The following is a 13,716-nucleotide window of genomic DNA, read 5'->3' on the forward strand; positions in this document are numbered from 1 at the left end:
CTTCCGGTTCATCAGAGCAGACACACACACGCCCTACGCCGCACTTATTATAACAGATCAACAGATCCTCCACAAACAGCGAGGACCACCACGGCACGGTTATAACGTGAAAGAAAAATTGCTCCTTTAGACAATTTTTTATTACACTCCACTTGTGTCTCGTCTAAAAATAAACAACACATATGTGACGGTCTCGCCAATAAGAGCTTCGTTGGACAATGAATAAAATCTCATCAGCTCTTTTTATTCAGAACAGCATTCCTCTTTGGCGTTTTGTGATCATATAGTGTAGTATAAAGTTTTTCAGATTAACGGTTGCAATATAAATTTTTAGAGAATTACTCGCGAAACAATTCAATCGACTTCAGCCTCGACGGGCTACATCCCCACCCAGCGGTCAACACGCGCAACTTCACAGTAGCGAAATAACACATTAAACACAGAAAAACACAAACGTTCCCGTAACGTACCTGCATAAAGAAGACAACGTGTAGACTTCGTTGGACAATGAATAAAATCTGCTCTACGTGAAACACAAGATAACACGCAACTCTGATTGTGGAAAAATAAAGTCAAAATCGATACATTCGACGCCAAACGGGTAATAACAGTTCCCTAACATGTTCACAAAGGGGTAAAACCACATTAGAACGGCTGTGTGTGTGTTTTGCTAACTTTTTAAGTCGTTTTTCTTCCACGGATCGAGCGCGCGTCTCCTCAGCTCCGCGGTGGGCGGTCCTTATCACGCGCGCTAAAGATGGCGCTGCCTCCATTTAACACGCAACTCTGTTACACATAAAATGAAGAGCTATAGATAACTAAAGTTGCTTCTTTTAATTATGGACACTGCAATAGATCACACTCATTTAACAAAAAGCAGCTATTAATTACAAAAAGAGAGCTAATTAATGACCCCTTAGAGCCGGTTCACACACAGTGGCATTTAAAATGGCGGACGCATGGAAGCGGATCGAAATGCATTACAACATGAAACACTACCGTTTGATTAGACTAAAACCAGCGGCATATCATGTACACACAAATGTAAATGCACTACTACTACATAAAAATTAAAGTTTTATTAATTTATGAAAGAAATAAATATAAAATAAGTCACACTGTATTTTAAAAGTAAATCCCCTTCATTTACCAAAAAATAAAATGCGAATAAATTTCAGTAATCAAAAGAAGTTAAATTTGAGTCAACCTTGTTTAGCGTTTATCATACTTTTATTACTTGTGGAAAAACTTGAAACAATTGTAGCAGTAAAAAAACGGCATTGATTATTATACATTTCATTTTAGTTTGACTATTAAATAAATAGTGTGGGGTTTTTTTTTAAAGTGTTTGTATGCTTTGGTACCGAAAACAGCAAAGCATTTTTGCATATAAAACCCAGGAGAGCCTAGAGGGGTAGAAAGAGTTCCTAAAAAGGTAACCTTATTCAACTGCCTGCCTTTACGTAGGTCTTGTCATGCGAGACGCTGCAAAAAAAAAAAAAAAAAAAAAAAAAAAAAACAAAAGATATGTGTGAATAGCCTCTAATCTGCAGTTTTCTGTCCGTGTACCAATTTGCCTTTTTTTTTTTCTTGCATGCTTTATTCCAATCCAGTCCAATCTCATGAAAGTGCATACAAACAGTTAAATAAAAATAAATAAAATAAAAACTTGTATAGATGCACAAAAATGGACTTTGCTGTGCAACAAGTATGATATGCACACAAACAAATTTTGTATCATATCCACATGAAAACTGCATATTATGTGCATGCCATATGCCAAAATTATTTTTGTGTGTATATATATATATATATATATATATATATATATATATATATATATATATATATATATATATATATATATATATATATATATATAATCTGCCACTTGGATATTAATTCTCAAATTTTGCCAGAGCAACACATATACTGCAAATGGCCAATCTTCACAGTATCATCATGCACTTCTCCATTTCCCAGATCCTCACAATCACGTCTGTCTGAACCACTTGAGCAGAGATTCTAGTACGACGATTAGTTTTTATTATTATTAAAACTGCAGACCGCTTCAGCTCTCTGACTGGCAGATTATGTTCCTGTTTGAAGGGCATCTAAAATAATGGATGAGTGTGCGCCACAATCACGTGACCTTGCTCAGAGAGAAACAAACCTCTCTCTGCAACACAGACGAGGACGGGCCACTACTGAGCAGGTGAAGATCTCATTCTGAGACCCGGGGGAGTGTGTGTTCATGACAATCATCTTGTCAGAGCCGTCCTCTGTAATTAGGACAGAACATCCTCCAATTTGTCATGGAGAAGAAGAGAAGTCCAGAGCAGTTCAAAGGCTTATCCAGGGCCTCGGGACGCGGCCTTTCCTGGTTTGAAGCCAAAAAAAAAAAGATTTCCTCAACCAGCTCAGTCTCGTCTCTCGAACAAGGTTCATATGCATTTTAGCAGACACTTATCCAAAGTGACATACAACAGAAGAAAGAGTCAATATCCATAGCCAGGTTTCTTAGACAAGATTATTTTAGTTCTGCTTTCCAAATTGGTCACATTAGCAAACGTTCAGCAAGATTTTAAGAACTCGTAGATCACTTAGAAAAGGGTCAACAACAGCTACAGAGATGACAGAACTTCTGTGACCACAAGAGATAAAAACATGTAAAAGAAGATTTTGCAGACCGTCTGTGGTTAATACTGGTATGATTTTAAGTCAGTTTCACAGCAAGCAGCTTTCAGGTGGTCAAAGCAAATCCATAATGCAACCAAAACGAACGAAAAGTTGTTCCAACTTTAAAGTGTTTGCACTGCCTCAACATTTGAAGCTGCACGGAGCCCTCCATCCCATAATGCAACGCTCTAGACTTGACCTTACACATCCGGAGTGACGAATGAACCAGAAGCAACATCAGACGTCTCATTCTTAGCTCATTATATAATCAACTGTCAAAAGACATTTAGCCAAACCTAGCTTGCAAATGCAAAGCGATCCAATCTATTTCCGCAGATGGGCATATAGAGCGCTCTAGTGATCCGGTGACGTGTGTGTGTGTGTGCTCCCTCACCGATCTGTTTCTCGATGTCGGCGGCCTCCTCTGGTGTGGCCCGGGGCAGAATCCCCGGATCCGTGAAGCTGGTCTGGAGGAGGGAGACGATCACGAAAACAAACAGGACCCCTCCGATGGCCGGGATGCAGCTGGTGAGGTGCTTCACCAGGAACGGGCAGCTGGAAACACACAACGCCTCAATTAGGAAAACATCGATTGTGGAACGAGGAGGCTTTAAAACACTGTGCCGCTCATTAAACCGTTCCATTCCCTGAAGCTCTGCGGACCAGCGCCTATAACGAGAACGAGCCAACTGATGTCTAAAGTGTGGCAGAGCCCTGAAAACAAACATGAGATCAAGAGCATTAGAATCCGACTCCGTTTTTACTTAACGCTGCATCCACAGGGAAGAGCTTTAAATTTTGAAGCGTCTGATTAACGCTAAAAGTAAATGAGAGACACTTTTAAGTAACCACACACCGTTGATTAAGTCCTCGACACAAATAATGTCCTGAGAGAGACGTTTCACATACTACAATCTCCATTGCTGTCCGGGTTGCCAGGTTTTCTCAGGAAAACCCACCCAGTTGCTACTCAAAACTAGCCGTAGTTGCTTTTCAGGGGGATTCTGGGTAAAAACGTGCTCCGGCGGAGTAAAAAACATTTTTGGTGGGATTCCCTTTGATAAAAGTAGCATTCCAGGGGATAAATATTAAGTAGTTGAATTTCTTTTAACGGTAATAGAACTTGGCATTAGAGCGATTAATAGGATAATAAGCATTTGTTACGAAAGATCACGCATGCATTAAACGTGGTAAGGAAAATGCCCTTTAAATAGGCCAACTCACTTGGAAACATTTGTGTGTAGTACCAAGTCGTAAAATGTCACTGTCCAACAAGAACATTGTGGCCGGTGAAAACGCTGAGTGGCTAGCAAATCGGAAAACCACTAGCCACAGCGGCTGGTGAGCAAAAAACGCCAATGTTGAGCCCCGTTCAGAACGTATGCAAAGCTGACGTCTCACAGATGCTCTTCAGATCAACAGATCTTTAACAGACCTCTTGCAGACCAGCTTTATTTAACAAGCACATGCATAAATAGCTGAGGACACACACACACACACATTAAAGAAGTGTCTACTTGACCTCTGCAAGACTGCATTTTTAGGAACACCACATCAACCGGACGTCTATCAGATGTCAAACAGACGTATATTAGATGTCTTTAAGATATGGATGCATAGAAAATGCATATAAAACCGATTTCCGAAAGATGTCTTTGTACACAGCGGTGCTTTCCAGATCAGGAGATCTTTAACAGACCCATGCATTCAATTTCAAGGGCATTTTGAAGCAGGTGCATAAAAACCCTAAGAGCACACATTACAGAAATATCTACTTATTGACTATTTTATTCTATGCCTGCATAACATCTACTGGACGTTTCCCGTCAGAACGCATGTAAAGCTGTAGAATCTTACGGGTTACACGGAGCACGTGCATTCCAGAACAAGGGACCTTTAACAGACACCTCGCTTTAATGAACAAACACGTCCTAATTGAAGGGCAGGTGTTTAAACAGGCATTCTTAAGACGCACCTGTGACTTTCCCAGGCCTATACTCGCTTTCAGACGGGCCAGACTTACTCGAATATGAAGAAGAGTCCGCTGGTGAGCAGGATGAGCCCCAGAGTGAGCGGCAGGACGCCGCTCTGACGCGCCACGATGATGCGCCCGTCACAGCAGAAGCGGTTTTTCCCGGGAAACACCTCCCATTTTCTCCGGACTCGTTTGGGCTTGTGCTCGGGCGGAGGTCGCGGCGGAGGCGTCGCGAGCGCCTGCGGATCTATCTGCTGATATTCGCGGTTTTTCATCCTTCACGGCGCGCGGCGTCCGTCGAACATCAGCTGCTGCGCGGAGAGGCGTCGCGCAATGGCGTCATTCCACGGCCGCGTCCCGCTTTATACGCGAACGGATCGCGGTCCGCTCGGCGCGCGGCGGAACGCGACGGCTTTAGCAGCACGTGACGGAACGCGGCGGCGGAGGCGACGTCACAGACGCGTCCTCCCTCGGCGTGACGGTAACGCGAACGCGCGCCGGGCGAGCGTCGCTGTTTACAGGAGAGCGCGGCGGACGAGGACCCGCGCGCGGATGATGCTCGCGCGCAGGATGTGACGCTACAGTCCTCAGATGCTCTTCACATGGCAGCAGCTGCGTAATATCGCTCATGTCATAATCTTTCGAAAGCTCCTCATGGATTACCAGACAATGCTGTTTAGTGTGTCGTTCTCACAGATCAGAGGCATTCACATCTATCTATCTATCTATCTATCTATCTATCTATCTATCTATCTATCATCAATTTGCTTAGTGTAAAATGCTTAATTTTTTTTTCTTTTTATTCTTTTCTTTTTCACAGTACTAAAAAAATGACAAATTCATAAGCAGCATTACAAATAATAGTTGAAATGTCACTGGATCACTTTTAATGCATCACTGTAACCCTTTAAACCACTTTAAACCCCGTAAACCACTTGTATTTAACCCTAAAAGGGCAGAACCATAAAGAGACCCATGACTCTTGTTTATCAATGCTGGTTACAACATGGTTGCAATTCCTGAATGCTTTGGCGAAATCATTTATTTATATGTATATATGTGTATATATGTATGTATGTATGTATGTATGTGTGTGTGTGTGTATATATATGTGTGTGTGTGTGTATATATGTGTGTGTGTTTGCATTAAAGATAATGTAGTATAGTCGTTTTTTACTTTTAATTTATAAACCATGTTTTATAACATATACTGCACTTTAAATTGTTATATAATCAAAGCCATGTGTCTAACTAAGTTATGTTCCAAGTTTGAAGTTATCACATTAAATTATGAGATTTTGTTTAGGCTCTATACCCAAAATAACCACTGGGTTAAATCGATGCAGTTGTCTTTCACAAATGAATCATTTTCTTCCAAAATATCACCTCCGTTACAAAAACAGTTACCAAATATGGACTCTCATAGATCTGCGTTTTGTCATTTTCTAAAAAAAAAAATCTATTGGTGTTTTTGTGTCTTGATTTATACCCTTAAAAGCTCCCCTGAGATACAAACATTTAGTGGCAGATTACAAAGAGATGTAGTAACATTTCAATCTAAAGCTATAAGCTAGTGCTGAACAGCATCTTTTTAAGCAGACAAGTCCCCTCCAGCACGTGTGAACATGAACTAGATGAGGCTCAAAGTGTGTGATCAAAGTCAGCATCTAAATACACAACAAGCTCCCTTTCAACCAAGGAGTGAGATCTACACAGCGTCCCACGGCCTGCCAGATTTAAAGTTAGGTGATCCTATTCTTAAGCATTTTATTTCACTAAATAAATAAAACCCACACTGGCATAACAATCAGAAACGTTTCTGAAGGATCACGCGACACTGAAGACTGGAGTAAAGATGCTGAAGATGTTCATTTTAATTCCAGTTAGTGGATGGGTGCCAACTCACTGGGACAATAAAGCCCTCCCTAACCTAACTAACCTCAACTTTATTTTCACCTTTACTTCCTTCATTTTCATTAAACGGCGAATGTTTAATGACCACGACCGAAGGGTTTCGAAACGAAATGCAAAAGCCACTTTTGGATTTTGAAAAGCATCAGCCATCAATCTACGTGATAAAGGGAGTTTAAAAAATCGTATCTCATCCGTTTGCTCGGTTTCAGGTGATTTTTGTTTGATTTAAACTGTACTTTTATTATTATTGTACATCAAGGTGAGAGCCGCCCGTGCTTTGGCCTAATTATCTTCTTATTCATTTAGCTAACGTTATACGTTTCATAATTAGCATATTTGTTCCTCTGATCTTTAATTTTGTATACCTATTTAAACTTTGTAAGTTACAAGATATTTCATATAGCATGGCGTATTTTATTCGTTTTGTTCATAAAGGTTCTGTTTTAGTTTTCGAATTGGATTTGAAATTGAATTCAAACTGACGTCAAATTGCCGCTAATGTAAAAGTTAAAAGTAAAACGCGCTTCTTCTTTTTTTTTCTTTTTTTTTTTTTAAAGAATAGTCTTTTTAAAAGCCAAGGAAAGCGAGAAAAAGAGAGAAATCATTTACGAACTATAAGGAAACAAATGCTTGTTACCGATTTCCGGTAAACTTAACAGCGAAAGTAAAACTCGCGGGCGATTACGAGCTATTTAATCCCACGGTGTTGTCACGTGACGGTTACGGATGATAATTAATTAATTACTTTTTTTTTTTTTTTTTTGCTTTGACTATCCCGACCACACGGCTGTTTGCACTTGTTGTAAATACACACTCCGGAATATACAGCATATTACAATTTATTCTCATCGAAAATGGTTGTTTTGAACAGTAATAATATTTCACAATTGTTTTTTGCTGTACTTTTATCAAAGAAACGCAGCCATAGAGGCATAACATTAAAATTGGCAAATATATATATATATATATATATTACTGCAACATACTGAAATATGTCACGAAGATCGTAAAAAGGCCAAGAATTTACCTGACGCGTAAAGTCCTACGTTAAAGTAAATAGAAGCCTGCGATTGGTCCACTTCGACAAGCACTGAGAAGCGTAACAGCTACCACGTGACCGACTCGAGCGGAGTTTCATGGCTGTTCATGAAGATAATAGACCCGTTTTGCCTTAGAGAGAACAAACATTGCGCTCATTCCCGTTTATTAATCGATGTCTATGTATCTGATAAAATAATCAGGCCTGTAGTCAAAACAGCAGTATGTTCTCCTTGTGTATATAAAGCGCTGTTATCCGCGCATAACCGCTAGATGGCGCTGCGGGATTAAACATTAGTAAATATTCAGCCCGCCTTCATTAACGGTTTGCTCTGATATAACGATATTAATTCAGGATCGTGTCCGTGTGCTCGTTATGATTCAAAAGCGCATAACATTCAAGCATGATGCATAAAACACTACCCCTTTTAACGAATTAATAAATCAGCGAGGATTTGAAATATGCTTATACCAGTTTTGTGTGAAATGCATCGGGAGGGATACATCCGTAACAATTTATTGCTTTTTAAGCACTCGTCACTGGTCAAATTAAGGCTATATTCGAGATTTGGAACCAGGTTTGCGGTGTGAAACGTTTGCACCGTGAACAGGAAGCAGATTTTTCTGTATGCATGGGATGTGCTGCTAATCCCGCCATGCAACGCGCTCGACTTGACCTTCATTTCCCACCTAATGAAGGAAGCGTAAGTAATTACTGCCGCGATTCCACCATCTCTTCGAGCACACAGTGGCCTATATTTGTGGAGTTCGCAATTATTCCATTTCAAGGTGGTTCTCTTCGGCCGGAAACCATTAATCCTGAGAAAAAGAAAACTTGCTATTTGCAGGTCGTGCGATTTTCCACAGCGCAGTGCAGGAAGAATGGCGCGTGGAGTCAAGGCCTCCAGTCTAGCCTAGCCCCCATTCGTTATGCAATTGTGGCTAATTGCTTGGTTAATGTCATTTTTGCAGGTTACGGTGATGTAGCGGCAATGCAAGCGAACTGGACATGCACTGGAAGTTTACCAAAAGAAATACGAGACTGGAGCTTGTATTGAAGCACTAACCTGAATTTCTAAAACCTTTTTGATGGTGTTAAAACTACTTGTGCATATCACTTCTGTTGTGGAACTGTTCTAGAATAGATGAACGAACAGTTGTGTCACTAATATAATAAAGATGTGGTCCTGTTAGGAATCTTAATGCATATTAAAATTTGGATCATAACGCGAGGAATCACTGGACAGCGAATATGCACAGATGGATTTTGACAGATTGTATCACAGTAACTGTTGTAACCGTCTTTAGTCTTGTGGCTATACTTGCAAATCAGTGGCATTTGAACATTTAACTTCCGTTATTATTATTGCTTTACCACTACTTTTAAAGCGATTAATCAATGTTTTCTTTGGTAATTAGCGATGTAACAAATGCAGTCTGTAGAACTTGGCGTGTATTAAAATTCATGGACCTCCAACTGCATGATTACAGAAGTCGTTATAAATGAATCAATCACAAGCGTTTTACCAAGATTTAATGTACATTTATTCTTAACACGTGGAACATATAGTATAAAGATTTCATACGGAATAAATGATATTCATTAAGCCAAAAAAGGGGAAAAAAGGAATTTACAACAAGTTTTTAGCTACATCATCTGAAATACAAATATGAATCCATAGCACTGGAATCGACTAAGGAAACCGCTGGGAAAGAGGGGAAACCAAACTCGTTTACTGTATCTGTTCCGGTGAATGATGATGAAATCAGTTGGAGTAATGGACTTGTCTGGTTTGATATATGCCTCTACAGCTTTAACGAAAGGAACTGAAATGTTATGTGCATGGGATCGCAAGGGCAGAAGATTGCATCCCTACAGCCAGAGATGTAAGGAGAGGAAGGTGGTAAATAAACACATGGCAATGCGCAATGAGAGATCTGTAGAGTGAAACCTTTAATTCGACAAAGATTAAAAACGGTGAAGAGCGCCATAAGATGAGAGAGAAAGAAAAAGAGCAAAGTGTAATTTACAACATCATTATATACACTGCAGCCTGGACTGCATCTAGAGCTCAAGACCAGTCCTAAGAGGTGATTTCTTTAAGGGTCAAGTCATACAATCGAGGGACAAAGAAGAGGTCGGGGTGTTGTAGGTTCACGTTACTTTGGGGGGAAAGCCATTTTTTCCTCTCTCAACATGAACTAAAATCATCATTTTTAAAAACTACAGTTTTTCCGCTGCCAAGCCAGCATTATCTCAGTGTGAAACAGTATTGTTACAGTATGTTTACAGTTTTAAGGTGTACAGTACAGAAAAAAGTCCTACAATCTACTGCACAGGCCTCCCATTTACATGTCTGTTCACAGCCAACGACCTGGTTCCTTTAGGGCTAAGTATATATATAATCCAAGTTACAGCAATTTATACCACACACCAGAGTCTGAGAGTCCATTTAGCCTCCAAGAACCAGATAATGGTCGTCTCCGTGCCCGTCCTCACCCGGAAGGTGAACACGGGCACGGTTTTTCCCCAAACTCACTGTAAACGTGACAGCAACTTTGGTTACAGTTTTGTTGTTGTTTTTTTGTGTCTTTTTGTCATTATTTTTCCTTACAAAAAAAGTCCAAAGGGCAGAGCACTCTTGCAGGCGAGGATCTCGATCGGCACATCCGTGTTAGTTTAAGTCTTATCCATATGTGTTAAATCCATCGCGACTTATGTCCGTCCTTGAGAGCGAAGCAAGGGTAGACAAGGACAAACAGTGGAATCTGAGGTGATTTTGCATAAATTAAAAAAATGAACATACAGTCAGTCAGTTTCGCTGTTAAATTTTCTCCACTCACGCAGACACACACACATTAAAAAAAAACGAGTGGGGAAAAACATGATTGCCCCCACGGCTGTCATGACTGGCCGATCAGAAAAAGTACGTCACAGATTACATGGGACACCAAAGAGTTCATGAGCGGGGACACCGATATGTCCAGTAGCCGTGACTCGTACAGCCTGAACTCTGAGTGGTTCTCTTCCACTTTGGCAAGAGCGTGCAGGGCACGTGCTGCCCGCCGCATCATGTCCACACTAGTGGGCTCGAAGTGTGCACCCTGTAAGTGCATCAACGAGCCCTGACTCTGTTGGAACTGGGTGGCTGCAAGACTGTCCTCCAAGAAGCCGAGAAGGTTTCCAACACTGCCTTTCTGCACAGCAATTGCCCGGGCCGCGACGCTGTCGCCTTGCGCCAGGTTCGCTAGCAACACCACCGCCATCTCCCGGCAGACGGGCACTTTGCGGTCACCGACCATGCGCACGAGGAAGCCGTAGAGCTTCTCAAGGCGGCTGAAAGGCGGCGTAGCCAGAATGAGGTCAACATTGTTATCCTGGATGCTAAGCTTGCTGAGGGTTTCTAGGACAAGTCTCTGGGGAGACAGTGTCCCGTTGAGCCCCAGCGTGGGGAAGGGGTCGACGGCTTCCGCCGACGGGCACACGGCCCAGTGAAGCAGGCCATCCAGCAGCGGCAGGCAAATACTTTCAGGGTAGATGGACAGGTCTAGCTGGCCTGAGATGTTCGCTAACGTGACCAAGCAGTTTTCCCGCAGAACCTCGAGACAGTCCCACCACCACTCGTCTCGCTCGCAGCTGACCCCTTCATCTTCCTCTTCTTCTTTCTCGTAGGTAACCGGGGCCTGCTTGCGTTCAGGATGCCAATGGTGCAACAGCACCAGTCGGCCAAGTAACAGCAACAGTCCTGGATGCTTCGACATCTCCAGATCATTGCCAGGAATGAAGGAAAGGCTGCGAATGATGTTGGAAACGCAGATGCAGCGGCGAGCAAGGGAGTCCTGCCAATCAGACAGCATACAGAGTGGGGTCTCGTCCTTGCTGTGCGGCTCGTCCTCCAAGATCTTGATATTGCGCTTCTGCTGCGCGAGGTCGATGCCAAAGAGAAACGTATTCTTCTCCCTGTCTCCATCTTGGTTGCCCCTGACCACATCCTCAGTCACAGAGCATTGCCGAGCCGAGAGTACATCATCGATGGTGGCCGTTATACTCGTCGACGTGCTTGCTGTTGTAGAGCTTTTACCTTCAGACGATGGTTGGTCTGGGGATGGCTGAGGTTGTTGCTGCTCTTCATTTGTCTGAGGCTTCTCAGCATCCTCTGTAAAGTTCTCCACTACTTGAGACACCTTCTTCCGTGGCTCGACATTCACTGGCACCCGTTTCCGATGCTTCAAGAGCTCCATCCTGCTCTCAAAATGTGTTTGTATGTGCTCTGTGGTGTCACCACCACCTACACTCCAATGGATAAGACCACTATCAAAGGCTTGTCGCCGACCCAATTTACTAGTGCGCCCAATCACAAATGGGTCTTTTTTCCTTAATATCTTGATGGGTAGCTTGTCAAATTTACTAGCCTGCTTTGGCTTCTCCTGGGAGGCACTGGTGTCCTGCATTGGGGTGGAGGATCGGAAATGATCTTTGCAAGAATTATCCTCGCCTTCCCTCTCTTCTACATCATTCTTGTCATTGGATTTTTGGACATGCGTAGACTCCTCTTTCTCTTGCTTGACCTGGACCTGTGACGTCTGGACAGTGTGGCTCTCTAGATCCTCATCGTCATCCTCGTCCTCCTCTTCCATCTGCTCTGCTTCTGGCCCTTCCTCATCAGACATCTCAGGGTCAGTGGCATCTGGGTCAATTAGTGTACGCTGCCCAGGGTCGCCAACCTCATACTCTTTCAAGATGCCAAAGATCTCAATGAGGCATCTTCGGAAATACTCAACAACAAGCTCAAGGAAGCCAGGAAGCTGAAATCAGAAGATAAAGATAAATTAGTCTCACTAGTTGATCAATCTGACCCATCCCTACTGATAAGGCCTATACCACGGGTCAGCAGACTCAGTCCTGCAGTGCCAGTGTCCTGCAGAGTTTAGCTCTAGTCCCAATTAAACACACCTAAAGCAGCTAATCAAGTTCTTACTAGGTATACTTTCAGGCAGGTGTTAAAGCTGAACTCTGCAGGACACTGGCCTTCCAGTTTGGCGATCCTTGATGACAAAATTACTCACCTGGTTCAGATTAAAGTTAGAAATGCTGTTGTCATCATACAAAAGAATATTAATGGTATCCAAAGCCCAAGTGCTCTCAGCTAGCAAGCCTGATTTGAGGGACATCATGACTCGCCAGGCCTCTGGTGTTCCTTGAAACCGAACAAAAGCAATTTTTAGACCACCCTAAAACAATGGATTGAGACAAATGTACTCATGGGAACAGCCTCTTACCAATATCCTTCATGGTAAGCCGACGGCGCGGTTTTAGAATGGGTTGCGTTGCCTCTGTTGAACCTGGTGGGAATGCCACATCTCTCCGAATCAGAGGAGGCTGCACTGGTGGCTGGGCAATGTGTGATGCAGGAACTGGAGGTCCAGCCTTCTGGATTTTCATCCCTGTGTGCATGTATGGAGACTTACTGGGCGAGGTCCTGTTCTCCATTGGTCTTGGCATGGGTGCAGGGCTGGACACTTGTGAAATGTGGTTCTGGGAGGATGGATAGTTGGACTGAAGAGGTCTGGACATTGGCGGCCCAGAGGCTCCAGGCCCATATGGGGGCTGCCGCTGGTTAACATGGCCAGCCCAAGGTCCTTCGTGGTTCATACGCTGATCTGAAGGCATCATGTCTTCAGAACGATTCATGCCATGGTAGCCTTGACTTTGGGATGGGACACCAGGGGGCCCCTGGCGATTGTGATAGTTTGGGTAGTTTATCTCATTACGCCCAGGCCACATGGGACCTTGGGGTCCATCAGGGACTGAAGGCATGGAGCCACTCATGGAGCTACTCATCATCTGTGGTGGCATGGAGGGCTGGGAGTTTGGACCACCTGCATTAGGTCCTCGATCTCTCCCAAAACCAAAAGGAAACTGGTTTTGTGGACGTCTGTCGGAGCCTGGATAGGCATTAAACTGGTTATACATATCAGGTTGGGTCTGAGGTCCACCTGGGGCTTGGGGTCCCTGCTGTTGACCACTGAAAGTGTACATGTCCCCTTCATGACGCTTCGCAGGAGGACCGTAAACACCATCAACTGGTCTCTTCTGTGTGTAATTCTGT

General features: G+C 43.0%; 2 protein-coding genes across 5 annotated transcripts in view; both read right to left on the minus strand.

Annotated features, from left to right (window-relative positions):
- The window catches only part of zdhhc18b (zinc finger DHHC-type palmitoyltransferase 18b), a 16,447-nt gene extending 10,720 nt beyond the window's left edge, over positions 1 to 5,727 (minus strand). The window contains exons 1-2 of one of the 3 annotated variants that reach the window (XM_043218439.1): positions 4,703 to 5,727; positions 3,074 to 3,234 (exon numbers count right to left, since the gene is read on the minus strand). In XM_043218439.1, coding sequence (XP_043074374.1) covers positions 3,074 to 3,234; positions 4,703 to 4,929 — 388 coding nt within the window. In that variant the 5' untranslated portion in view covers positions 4,930 to 5,727. The remainder of the gene's footprint in view (positions 1 to 3,073; positions 3,235 to 4,702) is intronic. The other 2 variants (XM_043218438.1, XM_043218437.1) reach the window with 2 other exon arrangements.
- Positions 5,728 to 9,536: 3,809 nt separating this feature from the next.
- The window catches only part of arid1ab (AT rich interactive domain 1Ab (SWI-like)), a 54,261-nt gene continuing 50,081 nt past the window's right edge, over positions 9,537 to 13,716 (minus strand). For both annotated transcript variants that reach the window (XM_043218436.1, XM_043218435.1), the window contains 3 exons: positions 12,887 to 13,712; positions 12,674 to 12,804; positions 9,537 to 12,412 (listed from right to left, as the gene is read on the minus strand). In XM_043218436.1, the coding sequence (XP_043074371.1) occupies positions 10,511 to 12,412; positions 12,674 to 12,804; positions 12,887 to 13,712 (2,859 nt within the window). In that variant the 3' untranslated portion in view covers positions 9,537 to 10,510. The remainder of the gene's footprint in view (positions 12,413 to 12,673; positions 12,805 to 12,886; positions 13,713 to 13,716) is intronic.

This window comes from Puntigrus tetrazona, chromosome 19 (assembly GCF_018831695.1).
Source record: "Puntigrus tetrazona isolate hp1 chromosome 19, ASM1883169v1, whole genome shotgun sequence".
Lineage (NCBI taxonomy): Eukaryota > Metazoa > Chordata > Actinopteri > Cypriniformes > Cyprinidae > Puntigrus > Puntigrus tetrazona.